This window comes from Vigna unguiculata, chromosome 5 (genome assembly GCF_004118075.2).
Source record: "Vigna unguiculata cultivar IT97K-499-35 chromosome 5, ASM411807v1, whole genome shotgun sequence".
Lineage (NCBI taxonomy): Eukaryota > Viridiplantae > Streptophyta > Magnoliopsida > Fabales > Fabaceae > Vigna > Vigna unguiculata.
Genome location: NC_040283.1, coordinates 9439490 through 9456234, shown reverse-complemented (window position 1 = coordinate 9456234; position 16745 = coordinate 9439490). Strand labels below are relative to the sequence as shown.

At 26.9% G+C, this 16745-nt stretch overlaps 1 protein-coding gene across 1 annotated transcript; it reads right to left on the bottom strand.

Annotated features, from left to right (window-relative positions):
• Positions 1 to 1065: 1065 nt before the first annotated feature.
• LOC114185985 (putative Myb family transcription factor At1g14600) lies at positions 1066 to 3107 on the bottom strand. Its single transcript, XM_028073975.1, has 5 exons — positions 2534 to 3107; positions 2344 to 2420; positions 2195 to 2228; positions 1987 to 2089; positions 1066 to 1884 (listed from the first exon to the last, which is right to left on the bottom strand). The coding sequence occupies exons 1-5, from the start codon at positions 2799 to 2801 to the stop codon at positions 1347 to 1349; spliced, it is 1020 nt and encodes a 339-aa protein (XP_027929776.1). The 5' UTR covers positions 2802 to 3107; the 3' UTR covers positions 1066 to 1346.
• Positions 3108 to 16745: the final 13638 nt, after the last annotated feature.

The following is a 16745-nucleotide window of genomic DNA, read 5'->3' as shown; positions in this document are numbered from 1 at the left end:
GATTTCATATTACTTTATATGGATTTTGATGAAATCTACATATCAATTATTCTTAGAACAAATATTTACTTGTGTTCTGACATGTCTAAGTCAAAGTTAACTCCTGAATATTATGGATAACATAGCACTGTAATAAACTAAAACATCTATTTATAATAAGTATTGGCCTTATATATTCTTAATTGTACAAGTTGGGTTAATTTATTAATAGAATTTTTTTTACACAATAGAAATTAAATATGAATACAGATGTTACGAGTTTACATAATTAACTCGAATATCTGCTTTTTGCTAGTTAAACTAACAATTTATAAAATATATATAAAATTCATTCATAAGTTCAAATATGTAAAGATCGTGATTGGTATTCAAATTGCTACCATGATGCAGCTCATACTTTCATAAAATACAATTTGTTATCAGGTTATGAAAATATAAATATATATTTTTTGGTTAAACTAAAAGTAATTCACTTAACAAAAATAAGAATAAAAAGGAATAATAAATTAATTTTATAGAATAAAAAGGAAATATCGTTAGAATATCGATAATATATTTTTTTATAGATAATTTATGTATGGTACTAATAAGAATTATTAATTCGTTTTATATAACAAATAATAAAAACTCGTAATAATTAAAATATCTGACAAGAATACCTTCCTTTATCCATAAATTTTCAGTTATGTATACCTTCCTTTGTTTTCTTCACTTCTTTATCAGTCAAACAAGAATTTATTTTATTTCCAATAATTTAAATTATTCTATTTGATACACCCAGATAAAATAATAAAACTACTAAAAAGAATAAAACAGTATAAAAACCATTATCTTTTCTCTAAATTTGATTGCTCAAAATATCTATAAAAATTTTAGATGGAACACGAAGGATCCAATCACTTAAATCTAACGTCAACGGTTCTAATTTCATCTAAATGGACCAATCAATCTCAAAAGTTAAGCTAATTAAGTCAACACTAAAGGTTGTTTAATTAATTAATAAACAATCTTCACAGTATGACAGTCACACAGAAAGAGATTGTTTGTTATATTTATGAAAAAAAAAAAACATAAACATCTCTTACACATTATTGATCTATGAGGTGCACAGAAACAACTTTGTTTTTCTTGAATGATTTAGTTGTACTGAAACTTTCTCCATCTTTTAGCATTTCTATGACTAAACAAGTGTAGAACCAACACTGGTTTTGAGATGATGATGATTCTCAGCACCACTGTTTATTAGACAAACTGTTATTTGTGTCAGATAAAATATGTAATAATTGGTTACAATATGCATAATTTCTGACAGGTACCTTAGAATCTCACTTAGAGTTTTGTCTCATTCATATAGTGAGATCCAATGTTCTGGTTCTTTCCCCTTGCTCCTTAGAATGATCTTGTGATGATTTTCTCAACCAAGAGGAAGAGGATTGAGAACACAAAGACAGTGATAGGTTGCTATCAACTTCATGCTCCACCATGCTTCCATGCTTCTCAACCCTTGAACTTAATTTAAGTGACAGATTCAAATCAATGTCAGTATCTGAAACCTTCCTTTTTAAGCTCTTTAGTTCCACCAGATTTGAAGCCATGTCATTGTTTGGCATGAGTTCTTGTGCACTTGGCTGCATTTGATGTGGTCTGCATAAGGATTCATTGCCACCAAACAAGAACTTATGTTTTGGTTCGTGTTCGTTAAAACTTGAACAATCAACTTGTGGCAGATTATGACTCCAATTGATGTTACTATTGGTTCCATGAGTTCTCTCAGTGAATCTGGTGCCACAAAATTCTGGTCCAGATTCATCTGCTGAACTCCTATTCATGCAGGTTTTCACCATGTTTTCATAGATAGCAAGAGAAGCATCCCCATATCCATATCTGTAGAAAGAAGAAAGAACAATGGAATTCAGTTGTGAAATTCTATGCATGTTTGAGAGAATTAGAATTTGAAGTGAGAGTTGTTGGTTGCAGTATATGTGCCTTGTTTGGCTTGGAATATTGTAGCCTTGAAGCATGGGAATTTGGCTGAGATTGTAAACGTTTCTGTCTCCAGTTTCTACAAGGAGCCTAGGATCACCCAATACTGTCACACATAATCCAAATATTCATTAGGGATTCTAAGCATTACAAACCCTAATTACTTACTCAAGGTTTTAGCATTATACCAAAAAGGGAAACCTTATTGTACCTTGATTTGTCTCCACCTTCTTGCTCCTGTACATCTGGAAAAGGAAAAACATGGGCAAAACAAAAGAATTTAACCAAAATTGGCAAAAGAATTACAAACAAAAACAGCTATTTAAAGAAAAACTTAGCCAGCACATGATTTTTTTTTACCTGTAAATGACTCTTGACATGAGCAATACTTAATCCTTTGATATTCATCAACTGAAGAACCAACTTTGGGGTTGCTCCTATAACAATTCAAATTAATTGTTGAACTAATTAACCTTGCAAGGGCTAAGGATAAATTGAAATCTAGAAAAACTAAGTGATAAAAGAAGCTTTATATGTGTGTGGAACTCACTCTCTTGTCCTCCAAGTCTTTGAACAGCATGAACAAAGCGAAGATGAAGATCAGGTGTCCAACGTAGCCGAGGCAATTTGGATCTAACATAAGGTCTCACTGTTGATTTCTTCTCGTTCTCTTCCACAGTGCTGTTGCTTGAGCTTCCTCCATTGTTGTTCTGCTTACTCTCACCTTCATTCTCCTCTTCACTTTCTTCAAACCCTTCTTCGTTGGAAGGACTTGTCTTGGAACATTCTGAGACGTGTCTCTCTTCTTCCATCCTCATTATTACCTTCCACACACTGGATTATTTAAGATCACAGTTTGAAACAAGACAGAAAACACTTGCCTCTGTGTCGTAATATGTTAATTATTGGTCGGAATTATACACTTTTCTGCAACTCCTCCAATTAAACTAGGCCGATGAAAAATAGGAAATTCTTGATCATAGCAACACCAAATGGCTACAAAAATCGATGACGAACATGACATGCCCAGATACTGAAACAGTCTAGATCATATATATTGATTGAGATCTTCTCTCTCTCTCTTTCTCTCTTTCTCTGTGTCTCTTTGAGATGAGTAAACGAATAATTTGGTTCTCATATATCGTAAGCATGTTGGAGTATTTAATAAATGCATGGACATCAAGGAATGGAAGGAATATACTAGATTATTTCATTTGACGTCAATTTTATCGTTCCAACTTGGATAACAATTTTTCTTTTTCTTTTTACGTCATAATAATAAAGTAGTTCGTGTGAATAAATTATAGCCAGTCACAGCAATTGCTTAGTATAACGTTTGTAGAACCGTACATAGCATACAGTAGGCAAAAGTAAAATATGTTTTCCGAGAAATTTGAAACACGAGTCTCACTCTTCTCATCACAAAAATACTATACAACTTATACTAAACAAATAAAGAACAAAAAGATCTCAGCACATATATGTATATTAGTATATTTTAAAATAATTCATATATAACTGTTTTTAAAACATTATTAATGTTATGTCATGTTTGTTTGTGTTGTGACAAGGTACCCAAAGTTGACTCTGAAGACAATCTGATTGAAGTGTGGCTTTCAAAAGCCATAATCTAAGTTATATGACATCGTATATTACTAAATGTTTGCCTGATATTATTCATGTTAATTAACTAAATCTATATTTATGGGTATCTCAAAGATTATTTTCTTGAAGTAGAACATTGTCAATTTATTTTGGATCTATATATGTAAATTCTCCCTACCTAAACGCATTATAGTAGTATTGTTTTTAGGTTTGTACGAATGTTAGATGGATTGGATCTCGAGCCTAATATCTACAATAATATTATTACTTATTATTAGTATTCAATAAAGGATTCAAACGAGGATTTCTTTTTAAAAAAATAACTTGTCCTCGTCAAAATAAACAATGATTCAGATTCTTTTATTAATATATATATATATATATATATATATATATATATATATGTATAATGGTGCTTAAAAAATGTGTAGCATAATTAGGTGAGTTAGATTAGACTCAAGAAAAGGGCTACGAACTAATTGAGGGAATATAAAAATAATAATAAAATATGCGTATACATATATATTACTTAAATAAAATTTAGTTTATTAAATTAGAACATGGTAGCTAGAAGTGGATAATGCCATTCTTGCCTTAATTTTTTATATGCACCAATCTTTTTCCTACCGAATAAATCACTAAGCTCAAACATAGACTATTTTCCTAACATTATATATATGAAGTTATTCTAGTTTTATGAGTTAAAATTTATTGAAATATTAAATGAAACTATATATGTTTAGAACTAGAATCTTAAAAAAATCATTTGTTAAACTGAAAACCTTGCATATATATTGGTTCATATAGAATGAGAATTTGGAATGAAAGCAAAGATATTGAAGTGGGAGAAAAGTAATATTGTGAATATGAATGAGAGTAATTAAGAAGTGTATGAATAGACAGCAGTGAGAAAGAGAAGAAGGGTTTAGAAAATTTGTAATGTGATGCTGTGCTGTCTGTGATGCAGACCCAAACCTCACAAAAAGATTGTTTATATTTCAAATGCATGCTCTTTCCTCGGGAATCACGGGGCCTGCTCCTCCCTACAACATTATTTCCTAATAATCTCTCTTTTCTTTCCATTTCATTATTTCCTTTCTTTTCATTTTCCAATGAGAAGGACTATCATTCATCATAATAAAAATTCAAATATTTATCTTAAACTCTAAATAAAAGTGAAATTTTTAATGCACCATCTTTGATGTAGAAGCATAAATCCATCTTAAACGTAGGACTAAATATCAGAAAAAAATGATATTTTAATCCACTTTTTTACTCACTTTTAATTCATTATTTTAATCATCATTAGATCGTCTTTTTATTCTTTTTAATGATGTAATGTGATGATCTAACCGTGATTGAAGTAGTGGATTATAAGTGAGTAAAAAAAAATGGGTTAAAATATCATTGTCCTAAATATTAATGATAGTTCGACAACAGTTTACTAGATCTAACAAACAATAAATATTTCTATAATGACACAATAAGCTCAAAAAACAACAAATCTCTTTAGAATAGGTTTTAGATGGTTCTGATATCATTTTAATAGGTGAGATTTATATAAATTCGTTTTATTTGTACTTAAAATCTTCAACAAATTAAATGTTGTTGAATCTCAAATTATCGTTATAAATTTATGCGGGTTTCTTTTGTTGTGGTTATTATTTATTTTTTTGAAGTATGTGGAAGTGAATATTTTGACAAGTGGAAGAGTGTTGAAGTTGTGAAGGAATAGGGTTGTGTCATTCTCTTTGGTGGGAGAAGAGAATGCGTATGGTTGGTAATTAAAGGAAGCTTTTTGATTCCTCACTCGTGCGTAACCGTGTGGACGGAGAAGATGCATGCATGGAAGGTGCATGACTGAGAAGAAGAAAAGGCAATCTTTTGTGGTTTTGTATGAGTCACGAGCTTCTTGATAATGGTAGGTTTTACAACTCCAACATATGTCAACTTTATTGTTCTGCATTTCACCATCCCCAATCCACCTATTAATTCTCATTCCCAACTACTCACAAATATATTATTTACAACATTTTTTCTTATCTATATCTCATAAATACTTGCATGCCTCAACTTTCAAACAATCACTGTTTCTTTTCATTTTTAACCTTTTCTTTATCTATAACACTTATATAACAGTATATAAAGATGATATTATCTTTTGTGTCTACCAATTTTATTCTTAACTATTTTAAAAATTAATTATTTTATAAATAATTTATCTTTAATGATTATGTTAAAAATTTCTTTTGTCTTAAACTATTATTTAAAAAAATATATATATACATATTTTATTTTTCTAATTTTACATTTAATAACTATTTTAAAAATTAATTAGATATTTTTTTTATAAAAATTAAAAAATGCGAATACATATACGTTGTCGGCTTATGTGTTTTTTAGTTAGTTTCATAGTTTTAAAATAATTTACTTTTAATCATTAGATTACAAAATAAATGTTAGAAATTAAAATAAACGTTTTTAAAATTATTTTGAATAAATTAAAGTTTATATTATATATATATATATATATATATATATATATATATATATATGTTAATGTGTTTTATATATATATTTTACCAACTTGTTTTTTTAAGTCTTTTAAGAGAGAAAGGGTTAAAGGTTAACGGAAGAATAATAATTATGTTTTATATTTATTGTTAAAGTTATAAATAGAAAAATAAACAGTTTCATTTTTTGTTTTTCTTAAATCATTATCTCATGAAATAATTTTATTTTTTCAAAAGTTTAAATTTTTCTTTTTTTTAGTGCTTTGAGATAATCTTTTAATTCGTCACATGAGATTGTTTTTACAAGTACTAACACTAATACAAAAAAATAATTTATGTTTGCGATTTTACGTCTGACCAACCAGAATCAGACATAAAAAATGATCAGTGACAAACTTGTAATTAAATTATCAATTTTTACGTCTGACGCGCTGTAGTCAGACGTAAATTTACGTCTCACTAGCACTAATCAGACGTAAATTTACGTTTGATTAGTCCCGTCATACGTAAATTTACGTCTAATTAGTGTCAGTCAGATATAAATTTATGTCTGACTACAGCGCGTCAGACATAAAAATTAAAATTTAAATCCCTTACCTTCTTCTCCGCAATGTCACGACTACGTGAGACGAGAACGCGATTTTACCATTTTCGAACTACACCTGTGGAGATCAAGTGATTAATTGTTGAAAGGTTAGTTTCTCTCTTGATTCCTCTCTTGATTTTGTTTTGGTGCACCCCATTCTTGAAACCCCTAATTTTCCGGAAATTTTGGTAGAGGCAATGGCAACGGGAACGAAACTGCAGTGGCGACGGTCGAGGTACGATGGTGGTTGTTTGGTTGAAGTGCAGCGACAAAGGATTGTGGTTGAAGTGCAACGACAGAGGACTCTACAGCGGGGACAGCAGTGGCGGAGGACTGTGTAGTTGCCACGTGACAACGAGAATTCTTGTAACCAGTGTCTGCTTCAACCATCATCTGCGGGGTGTGGTGTGCAACGAGAGTGACCTCCGAAAACACTCCTTTTTACGTTTTTTTTATCAAGGTTTGGTCTTTTTGATTCATTTTTTACATATACAAATTACTTTTGATTGCATTAGTATTCATAATTTTAAGAAATGTTGATTGCATGTTAATCCATTGTATTAATTTTGTCATCTCTCATTATTTTTGTAATGTTGAGAGACTTTGTTTGAATACTATGTTTTCTATAAAATGTTTTTTACTTTTGTACTTATTCGATTTTTGATGAAATTTTATTTTTGGTTTATATTATATATTTTATGAAAAATATTTTTTCTGGATGGGTAGGGCCCCACCTTTTGAGAATGATTGAGTTTGTTATCAACGTAGTATAGATGAATGCATGTCGCCTTAGTGAAGAATATGAAAATGGAGTTTCGAAGTTCTTGAAATATGATGAAGAACACGCTAACTGTGTGAATGGGACATATTATTGTCCTTGTGTTCGTTGCTTGAATCAAATATGTCATACATTGAGTGTGGACCTAGGGCGATCACAAGTGTATGGATTTTTTGAGCCCTAAAGCATTCAATTGTCTGACAACACCAAGGTTCAGTTCAGAAAATATATGGTAGATTGGATTACCACCTCACAAAGGCGTATTTTCTTAGCTCCCTACATTGAAGGGTTAGTCTTACTTAGTAAGATTTTACTTTTAAGTTAGGGTAATTAATGAACTAACCAATTCTGAATCATTGTAGGTCTCATTGGTAGTTAATAGTGATGATTCCTGACGAGTACCTAATTGTTTGGTTTTGCTCCATTCATAAGAAACTTATCCATGACATGAAGGACTATCTACAAGGGTAATGTTATAAGTTCCATAACATCCAATTACTATATAAAAATTATAACTAACATTTTTTCAATTTAACCAGAGTTATAGCAATATCAAACCAGTTACTGAATAGGAGATGAAAAAAAGTTCAATTTTTAACTCCAAAGCTTAGGAATGACATCTATAAGTTAATTAATATTTATACAAGTTATATGTTAGAATAATTTCTCTCTTTGCTATTTTAGTGTAAGAGGAAAAATAGTTCTTTTGAATGTGGATATTATGTGATGCATTGGATTAAAACTATAATTAGGGCAGGAATTGTTGATGATTGGATAAAGGTATATTTGTAAACACTTATAACTTACCAATTGTATGTTTTGCAGAACTTCACACATACTAACATATAACTATTGTTTTAGGCCTTCAATGATGTCTCACCATTGACAAAGTATGACATATTGGAGATAAGGAAAAAGTGTTCATCTTATTTACTCACAAAATTGCAAGAAGCTTAGGTTTTGAGGAGTTTTTCCCCTTCACTTTATGTGTTTTTAATAATTAGTTATATGTACTTTGACTTTGGTATTTGTACTATTAATTTCGTAAGTTAAAAGATAAAACTTGTTCTGGACCTTTTCTGGATTTCAGGTGTTGGTTTTATGCTAAAACAAAACGAATATTTTAAAAAAAACTTCAAATTTACGTCTGACTGTGCAATAACAGACGTAAATTTACGTCTGATACAGAACGTCAAACATAAATTTTTACGCATAATTTTTTTTGACAAATTTTACGTCTGGTTACAGTCCACCGCACGTAACTTTACGTCTGTTCTCTTGGGTTAGACGTAAATTTACGTCCGGTTTATAGTCAAACGTAAATTTATAACTAATGTTACTACGTCTGACCTGAACCAGACGAGAAAAGCAAAAAGCGTCGGACATAAAAGACCTTTTTCTGTTAGTGTAACTTATACAATTTCAAATGACAAACAATACAAGGAACAATAAATTGACGATAGGAGCGCAAGAAATTAGATATATGACTACTGTTTTATTAAGAAATCAATGGCCTAAAGAAATTACAGTGTCATAAGGTTTAGATGAATTGAGGAGAAACAAATTTCCACAATTTTTCGGAAGATATGACAAAAAGAAAATGTTAAATTGTGGATTAAGGAAATGTCAAATTATAAATTGTAAAAAAAATGAATTATTTTGTGTTTGATTAGGGAAATTGAATATGGGTAGGATATATAATATTAAAAGATTATACTAGAATGAGGGAGAATAATTATTGTTGGAAAGTATTTAGAACAAAATTTGTAAAAAAATATTTTTTGAAATGATGTGACAAGAGCAAAGGAAATAAAGTTTATGTAGTTGAAGTAAAGAAGTATGACATTAAAAAAATATGCTTCCAATTAGGGATGACAACGGAGCGGAGCGGGGACGATTTTGCTATGCCATACCCATTCCCGTAGAAAAAATTCATCCTCATCCTCATACAAAAATCTAATGGGTATCAAACTTTTGTCACGTCCTCATCCCCATCGGATAACGGGTATAATCTCGTACTCATACTCGTACCTGTTTTCTTACTATTTGAATATTAATTTTAATTAATTTTTATAAAATAAAAAAAAACTATGGTAAAAGAAGCATAATATTATCAAATATTCAATATTAGGATGATGATTGTTTATTCGATATCACATACTTTGAAATAAATAATAATTGTTTACATTTTAGATTAAAATACCAAATAAAATTTCATGAGAACCAAAACTATTAAATTTGCAAACATTAATGAAACCTGGTTAATAAAATTTAAAAATATTTTAAAAAATATATAAAAGGAAAACAAATATTCAAATTAAAATATATTTTAAATGTTTGTTTTCTTTAATTTTTTAAATTCTAATGAATGTCTTTTTTTATACACTAATAAAAGTTATAATACATCACTTATCAAAATGACACAAAGAACAAATAATAAACATAATAATAAAATTTTGACATAGATCTTGTGTCTTTTGAACTCCAATATTTGTTGGATGGTGATAAAAAAAATATTCATGGCAATTACATTAAATTTTTATATTGTAGTAAATAAAAGTTATTTATACAATTATAGTGAAAAAATTACAGTATGATTGATAATAAGAAAATAAAAAATAATTAGATAAAATATATTGAAATGGTATTCTACATAATGAAAATAAACAACAAATAAAAATATTAAAAATTAACAAATGTGTGTCTTAAAAATAATTTTAAAGACTATTGAAAGAAATCACAAAAAAAAAAAAACAAATGTATAATTAAGGGTATGATAAGATGAAAAATACCTTAGAGATCTAAGAAAACTTTTCAAATTTCAACATATATATTAAGTGGTTGAGAAATAACGAAAATTGTTTTAACAAAACAAAGAAGTTCTTCAAATGAAACAAACAAAAATGAATAATAATAAGTAAATAATATTTTTTTTATATTACCTAGTAAAAGAAAGGTTATGCTATTAAACACTTAAATTGAGAGTATTAAACATTCTCATGTGAAAGGAAAATATATAATAAATATAAATATTAAAAAATAATATAAATATTCAAATGCAAGACATAAAATTTTTTAATTGACATACATCATTTTAACATAATTACATAAAGGTTATGATAAGATGAAACATATATTGGAAATGCGAATAAATTTCATGACAAACCAAATAATTAGAAGAAACAAAAAAATAGAAAGTAAATATATAGAAAGTATTTAATTAATTGTAAATATTTTAATAATTTAAATGAGGACAAAGATATGGCGGGGACATGTACATCCACATGCTTATCCCTATCCCCAATTGAAAAAGTCAGGAATTTCCCATACCCATACTCATACTCAGTCAATGCAGAAATTCTCCGTCAAAATGGAAACAAGTACGAGCAATATCCACCTTAGCGAGTTTATTTTCCATCTCTACTTCCAATAGTTTGAAAAATTTTAAAAAATACTCTACTTTCTTTTATGCACAAAAAGAAAAAAAAAAGAGTGAAATGTATAAAATTTAAAAATGAACTTCCATAAAATGAAAAATAACTTGACACCAAACATATTTATTTTGTTTTAATCATTCATAGATTAAGAACAAGACCTTTCTTTTTCAGTTATTCATTTCCCCAATTCTATTATATATATATATATATATATATATATATATATATATATATATATATATATATATATATATATATATATATATATATATTATTTTTATGTATATTCAAAGATGATCTTTTCTGTCTCACCCACCAAAGTTAGGAACTACATATGTCAACTTCAATGCACACTTTTCATTCTAATCATAATAGCATTATATTATGTAACTAAACTTAATTTTTCTGTCTAGATAATTGACAAGTTATGAATATGATGGGACCACATTCAAATAATGCCTTTGCTGTTTAAGAAAAAAATAGTACACAATTGACTCCAATTTATAATAGTGGTAGTAATTTATTGTAAATAATTCTCGGCCAGTTTTTCCACTTACGAGGTGCAACTTCCTTTCAACTAAACTCATAATACCTCATTTGTTTTTGTTTCTTTATTCTTTCAATTTTTACTAAAATTCGTAAATCAATTAAATACAAACATAAAATAAAGGTAAAATTACATAACATTTATCACTATTTTTCTCCTAATTTTCCTTGCACTTCTTTCATCTTTATGCTTTGAATCTCTCATTCAGGAACAATTCAAAATGTTTTTCCATACCATATTTTATTATTGTTTAACATCTTAGAAATATTTTTCTAAGACATTCTTTTCGTTTTAAATTTCAAGATAAACTTTCTAAAATAATAAAAACATTAGGTTTGTCAAATGTTGTTATAATAAATTGAAAAGCAAAGAAATAATCAAATGTACCTACTTTCTTTCTATTCTTTGCAACTCTTTTTAACGATGAAATAGAATATTAAAATCTAATCAGTCAATATAAAGTAAGATTTAATACCTTTAGTTGAAAAATAGAAAAACAAGAAAATAAGTTTGACGAACAGTTATTAAAATAAAGTTGTGAATATAGCGAGAAGGGGAGTATATATAGCGGGAGCCCAATATCTTTAAATTTGACTCTTCTTTAAGTCCAATAATTTTCTTAAAGCCTAAGCTTACCCCAAATCCAATATGGGCTGGAGCCCAATATTTTTTCTTCAATAGAACACTAATTTGTATATTTTATTGTGATTATATCTTTTATTGATAAATATTAATTGCTAATCTATTTTTTTGGTATTTGGAAACAGAGTGCAAATTCAAGTATTAACTCATCTTCTTAAGATAATATAAATACAACTGCTTTTTAAACATATTTATCATCGGAAGTTTTTCCTTTCAAAATAGGATCCGAATTTGAATTAATAAATAAAGTTTGAAGTATAAACCCCTTTAAATGTAAACAACTTAATTTGTTTGATAACTAAGATCTTCATCACGATGATTGCAAGAAGTAAATTTCCGTAACAAAATGGTTTTCGTGCAATATGGAGCTGAATTATATTTGAAATCAATTTTCAAATATTTTGCACTATATATTCAAGACTTTTCTAAAAAACAAGAGCCTGTTACTTGCATTTTTTTTTTTAATCTTTTCTACTATACTATACTATACCTGGCTTCATAGACCATTTTGTTCAAGATTTTAGAAAGTCGTTTATGATCACGATTTTGGTTTTAATGTTAAAGTATCTTGGAGTATCCACGGTTATAATTGTATTAATTTTTGTATTTCAATAAATGAAATGAAATTATAGTCAGACTTAAACATTGGTTTTGCGTGGGAATTTTAATTTTTCTGAATTTGATTTTATTTTAAATTATTTATTTAGATACAAAAAATTAAATTTATTAAATCTTCACTTTTATTTGAATTTAATTATGTAAATATTAAATAATCTTTAATTATTCAAAAATATTAATAGCGAATTTTTTAATTGATCTTATTTAATGGTATATTTTTTATCTTGTAAGTCTTTCTATTGTTATTGAGAGAAAAATTCTCAATTATAGTAGGTTTTTCTATATGTTAATTTCAAAAGATTAATTTATAGTAGTTGTTAATGTTAAATATGTTTTTTATCTCCAAATTATTAATTAAGAATATGTTTAGTCCATAAAGTAATTGTCAATTTTGTCCTACACTTTATAAATGAATGTAATATTACTCACAACAAACAACGGCTAATGATGTTAAAGTCTCTCCTCTTAAACTATCTATCTAGTGATGACAAACCTAGAAAAAGGCTAAGGTAGTAAATTTAGAAGTGATGGTTATGAAGATAGGTGGAAGTTGATGATTCACTAATTAGAGGTCGTGAAAAAATGGCACTAGTTTAACAAAGCAAAATAATCATTAAATCATAAATAGAAAATAATTATAGTCATTACAAGAAAATACTTCATTAGTAACTAATTTTAGTGATCAAAAGTTGTTAATCACTATAATGATTAATTTAAATACTAATTTACAAAGTAAAAAATTATTAGTTACTAAAATAATTATTATTATGAATAAAATTTATAATTGGTCACTAAATTTATTTTTAAAATTAACTACTATGGTTTTTGCTTCCAAATGAAATTGGCTACTAAAAATTAGCTACCTAGATTTTGGTTACCAAAATGACTTAGTTACTAAATTGATATCTAATTAATTAGTAATCAATAATTTTTAATTTTGTAAGTTTATATCTAAGTTGGTTGACTAATAACTTTTGATCACTAAAATTTGTTATTAATGAAGTATTCTATTGTAGTGAATAAACATAAATAAATTAAAAATTAAAAAATATTTATTTCGACTATATCTTGATCTTAGTGAAGTGGATAACACTCAAACGGGGAATGAAGTTGATGAGAAAATATAAAGAAAATAAATATGATTCTAAAAATACAAAAAATTCAAATTTATATCCTTTTTAAGCAAAATTTAAAATTATTTGATATTAATTAATTTCATAAATTCTAGAAATTTAATTTATTTTAAAAATATTTACTTAAACAACATAGTGTATAATAAATGAAATCATCTCTTTTTGAATTGTGTATACAAACACAATGTAATTGTAGTTAACTTAAGTATAGAAATATAGTTTTTCTTTTTCAAATATTATTCATATTGATTTTTTTCATTTAATAAATGTAATTTTGTGATTTTTCATAAAGTGGTACGGTAGATACATTTGTTTGATAGAAAAAGAAAAAGAAGATATATAATGATACTACTACTTATAAGCGCCGAGAGATGCGATGGTTGCAAGAGAATAATGAAGATTGGGAAATGAACATTTGATGGAATAGGATAGAAGAAATTTGGAAGAGTTAACAACACTACCTTCAAATGTTGTAAAAGAATTGTTATATAGAGATGACAAATAAACCCGTCTCCGTGGATATTGCGCGAACCCGTCCCCGTTTTGACGAGGAATCCCTGCATTGACTGGGTATGGGTATGGGTATGGAGAATCTCCGACTTTTTCAGTTGGGTATGGGGATGGGTATGGGGATGTACATATCCCCGCCATAATACCCGTCTCCGCCATATCTCCATTCTCGTTTAAATTATTAAAATATTCATAATTAATGAAGTAACCATATATATATATATATATATATATATATATATATATATATATTCTATTTTTTATTTCTTTTAATTATTTGGTTTGTCATGAAACTCATTTGCATCTCCAATATATTTTTTATCTTATCATAACCTTTATGTAATTATTTTAAAATGATGTATGTTAATTAAAAAAATTATGCCTCACATTTGAATATTTTTATTATTTTTTAATATTTTTATTTATTATATATTTTTCTTTCACATGAGAATGTTTATACTCTCAATTTAAGGTAATATAACAAAAATTATTTACATATTATTATTATTAATTTTTGTTTAATCTGAAGAACTCTTTTGTTTCACTAAAATAATTTTCGTTATTTTTCAACTATTGAGTATATATGTTGATATTTGAAAAGTTTTCTGAGTTCTCTAAGATATTTTTCATCTTATCATACTTTAATTATACATTTGATTTCCTTTGTACGATTTCTTTCGATAGTCTCTCAAATTATTTCTAAAACACACATTTGTTATTTTTTAATATTTTTATTTATTGTTTATTTTCATCATGTAAAAAAATATTTTGATATATTCTATCTAATTATTTTTTATTTTATAATTCATTATTAATCATACTGTAGTTTTTTCACTTTAAATTGTGTTTGAAGTAGTTAAAGTTATATATATATATATATATATATATATATATATATATATATATATATATATATATATATAATGATATTTAGGAATAATATATGATAATTCACTACAAGAAAAACATGAAATAGTGACTGATTTAGTCATTAACCCATATCAGTCAATATTTTTAGTCGTTGGTGGTAGTAATTGATTTATTGTCTGAATCAGGGATTAAATTAGTGACCGATTCAATGATCGAATCGGTACTTGATTTAATGACCAATTTAATTACTAATTTATTTGTAATTTGATGACAAATTTTTTTGTCACTAATGATATTTCTATTTAATTTCAACCACTTCAAACATAATTTAATAATTAGTTCTCTAAGGTATTTTTCATCTTATCATACCTTAGTTATACATTTGATTTCCTTTGTGCAATTTCTTTCAATAGTCTCTCAAATTATTTCTAAAACACACATTTGTTAGTTTTTTAATATTTTTATTTATTGTTTATTTTCATCATGTAAAATAATATTTCGATATATTCTATCTAATTATTTGTTATTTTATAACTCATTATTAATCATACTGTAATTTTTTCACTTTAATTGTATAAATAAATTTTATTTACTACAATATAAAAATTTAATGTAGTTGCTATGAATATTTATTTGTCACTATCCAACATATATTGAAGTTCAAAAGATACAAAATCCATGTCAAAATTTTATTATTATGTTTATTATTTGTTTTTTGTGTTATTTTGATCAAGTGATGTATTATAACTTTTATTAGTCTATAAAAAAGAGATTCATTAGAATTTAAAAGATTGAAGTAAACAAACATTTAAAATATATTTTAATTTGAATATTTGTTTTCCTTTTATATTTTTTTGAAATATTTTTTAATTTTATCAACTAAGTTTCATCAATGTTGTAGTTTGCAAATTTAATAAATGTTTTGGTTCTCATGAAATTTTATTTGGTATTCTAATCTAAAATGTAGACAATTATAATTTATTTCAAAGTATTTGATATGGAAGAAATAATCATCCTCTTAATATTGAATATTTGATAATATTATGTTTTCTTTACCGTAATTTTTTTTTATAAAAATTAATATTGAAATAGTTAGAACACGGGTACGGGTATGGGTACGAGATTATACCCGTTACCGTTGGAGATGGGGATGAGACAAAAGTTTGATACCCGTTGGGTTTGGATATAGAAATAAGAATGAATTTTTTATGCGGAGATGAGTATGGGATAGCGAAACTTCCCGTCCCGCTTCGTTGCCATCCTTGTATGTAATATGTTTGTCTTCTTCATTTTAATCCTTATGAACTATGATATAAGAATTTGAATAATATATTAAATCAAGATATTAAATTATAATATTATGTGTTCCATATCTGTATTATAAAATAAATAGAAGTTTCTGGTGATGTTAGGTCTGATGAAGGCAAGTGAAATTTCCTTGCAGATTCACACCGACCACTGCACACATGGTGTGAACTTGGAACCCCAAATCATTGTGTCTTTTCTACCATTAATGAGAGAAG

Excerpts from the sequence above, each read along its gene's own strand:
- LOC114185985 (XM_028073975.1), bottom strand. The coding sequence starts at position 2,801 with ATGAGGATGGAAGAAGAGAGACACGTCTCAGAATGTTCCAAGACAAGT. Across the intron at positions 2,229-2,343 it reads ATGTCAAGAGTCATTTACAG|ATGTACAGGAGCAAGAAGGT; the intron begins GTAAAAAAAAAT and ends TTCCTTTTCCAG. Across the intron at positions 2,090-2,194 it reads GAAGGTGGAGACAAATCAAG|TATTGGGTGATCCTAGGCTC; the intron begins GTACAATAAGGT and ends TATGTGTGACAG.